General features: G+C 40.6%; 1 protein-coding gene across 1 annotated transcript in view; it reads right to left on the bottom strand.

Moving 5' to 3' along the window:
* dzank1 (double zinc ribbon and ankyrin repeat domains 1) overlaps positions 1-2,500 on the bottom strand; it is a 17,212-nt gene that overhangs the window by 13,943 nt on the left and 769 nt on the right. Inside the window, exons 3-5 of the mRNA XM_031561977.2 lie at positions 2,261-2,414; positions 1,390-1,544; positions 1-49 (exon numbers count right to left, since the gene is read on the bottom strand). The exon at positions 1-49 is cut by the window's left edge and continues 64 nt beyond it. Coding sequence (XP_031417837.2) covers positions 1-49; positions 1,390-1,544; positions 2,261-2,414 — 358 coding nt within the window. The remainder of the gene's footprint in view (positions 50-1,389; positions 1,545-2,260; positions 2,415-2,500) is intronic.

Below are 2,500 nucleotides of genomic sequence, written 5' to 3'. Positions count from 1 at the left end.
GGGCCCGTAGAGGTTCTGAGGGTCGCACCGCTGGGTGGCCTCATGACCCCTGAAGTACACACAAATACACACAAATAAGGGAATTAGTATGACAGAATTGTGTGTGTATAGGAACATTCATGACTCCTGAAGTACACACAATACACACAAGTAAGGGAATTAGTATGACAGAGTTTTGTGTGCTTAGGAACATTCAACGACTGGATTTTTCTACTGCTATTAAACCCTTAAAGTGTGGCTGCCACTGTGGTGTCTGTCATCCCACTGCAATTAATTATGGGCGACAGTGGTACAGGAGGTAGAGAAGTCGTTTAGTAATCAGAAGCTTGCTAGTTCGATTCCCTGTCGAAGCGTCCTTGAGCAAGACACTGAACCCCTAATTGCTCCTGAGGTGCAGTGTGCCATCAGTGTAAATGTAAAATGTGTATACATCCTTGTGAGTCGCTTTGGATAAAAGCGTCTGCTAAATGACTAAATGTAAATGTAATTAAAGCTGTGACCGAATTTATTGAGGAGCGTCCCTTTACCTTTCCTAAAGCCAAACAAATCCTAAGTGATCAGCGAGAATTAACAAAATACAGTATTATACAAAATTAGAGGGCAATAACAACGTAATATATAAACTAATGAAAAGCTCAATAGTACTCAGTTGTGTGCTCAGTTGATCATATTTATTAAAAAAGGATAGTTGTTTCCTTATTTTCCCTTTTTATGTTTAATCAGAACTAGTGCTGTCAAACGATTAAAATATTTAATCGCGATTAATCGCAAATTTTTATCTATTCTAAATGTCCCTTCGTTTATTTATTTTTTCCATCATTTTATTTTTATTTTAATGCCCTTATGGAAAAGTGGATTGGCTTGCTTTATGCAAATGTTTTATTTTATTGAAAACCAAAAAATTAAATTATAAAGTGCACATTTCAGGTAAACAAGGACTCAGCCTATAGTGCAGTTAAATGATGGCTTAATATTTTCTTTTTTTCAAGTTTGCTGGGAACATAGCAGTCAGGCCTCTTATTTCAGAAACAATGAACCGTAACAGTTAGGTTACCAATAAAAGGTAAGCTTACTACTTATTTGCTTTCAGCCAGCTGCCTGTTGACATTTTCGGACAACAGTGAAGCTTGCTTCTTTTGCACAACACAACTTTTAAAATTAAACGTTCCATTCAGAAGCTTTTTATCATCCATTTCGCCGTATCGCGCTCACCATTCACTCAAACCGTAACGTTAGCATACTACACAGTTTGCGAGGCCAAAAAGAACGTTAATCTAAAAAAAAAAATTAACGGCGTTGAAATGGGTTTGCGTTAACGCCGTTAATAACGCGTTAAACTGACAGCACTAATCAGAACACCTCGTGCTGACGGACAGATCCATCGTATACCTGGAGTGTCCCCAGACCGGTTCTCCGCGCTGGCGGCCCGCTCTGCCGCGTGCGGCCCGCCGTCTCCCTGCACGTCCCCTGGGTCGTCCTCCTCGCCCTGGGCCGCAGGTTCCACCAGGAAGACCTTAGTGACAACACCGCTCTCCCTCCCGTCACTGTGAAGAGAGGCGTAATCATCTCAAACACACACTATCACTTATTAATCTCAAACACACACAATCACATTATCACCTCAAACACACAATCACATTATCGTCTCAAACACAGACACACACCCTTAATCATCTCAAACACACACAATCACATTATTATCTCAAACACACACACCCTTAATCATCTCAAACACACAATCATATTATCATCTCAAACACACACAATCACATTATCACTCAAACGCACACACACTCCCTTAATCATCTCAAACATACAATCATATTATCATCTGAAACACACACACACTCCCTTAATCATCTCAAACACACACTATCAAATTATCATCTCAAACACACACAATCACATTATTATCTCAAACGCACACAATCACATTATTATCTCAAACACACACAATCATATTATCATCTCAAACACACACAATCACATTATCATCTCGAACACACACAATCACATTATCACTCAAACGCACACACACTCCCTTAATCATCTCAAACATACAATCATATTATCATCTGAAACACACACAATCACATTATTATCTCAAACACACACAATCACATTATCATCTCAAACAGACACAATCACATTATCATCTCAAACACACACACACATGCTTTATCAACAAAGCCAAACAATTAAACAGGTAAAACACCAATTGTCCAATTAAGAGCTTGGACATTCCAAATCCCAATCTCACCATCTGACAGCCAGGGCCTTGACGATCACCTTTCCTGCAGGTAAACAGACAGGTGAGCTGTACCTGATGGTGCTGACCGCCCCGCCCCCCGGCCTCCTGTTCAAATCTGGCTTGGTGCCGTCCAGAGTGAAGAAAACACTAACATCGGAGGTGTCTGGAAGGGAAGAGGAGAATGGGAGAATACGCTGACTCTAAGGTGAAAATGGGCTACTCTGGACGTGTTCCGTAGGCGCACTTGTC

The sequence above is a fragment of the Clupea harengus genome, chromosome 24 (assembly GCF_900700415.2).
Source record: "Clupea harengus chromosome 24, Ch_v2.0.2, whole genome shotgun sequence".
Classification (NCBI taxonomy): domain Eukaryota; kingdom Metazoa; phylum Chordata; class Actinopteri; order Clupeiformes; family Clupeidae; genus Clupea; species Clupea harengus.
The sequence above is the reverse complement of the archived record's forward strand: the minus strand, read 5'-3'. Positions and strand labels throughout refer to the sequence as shown.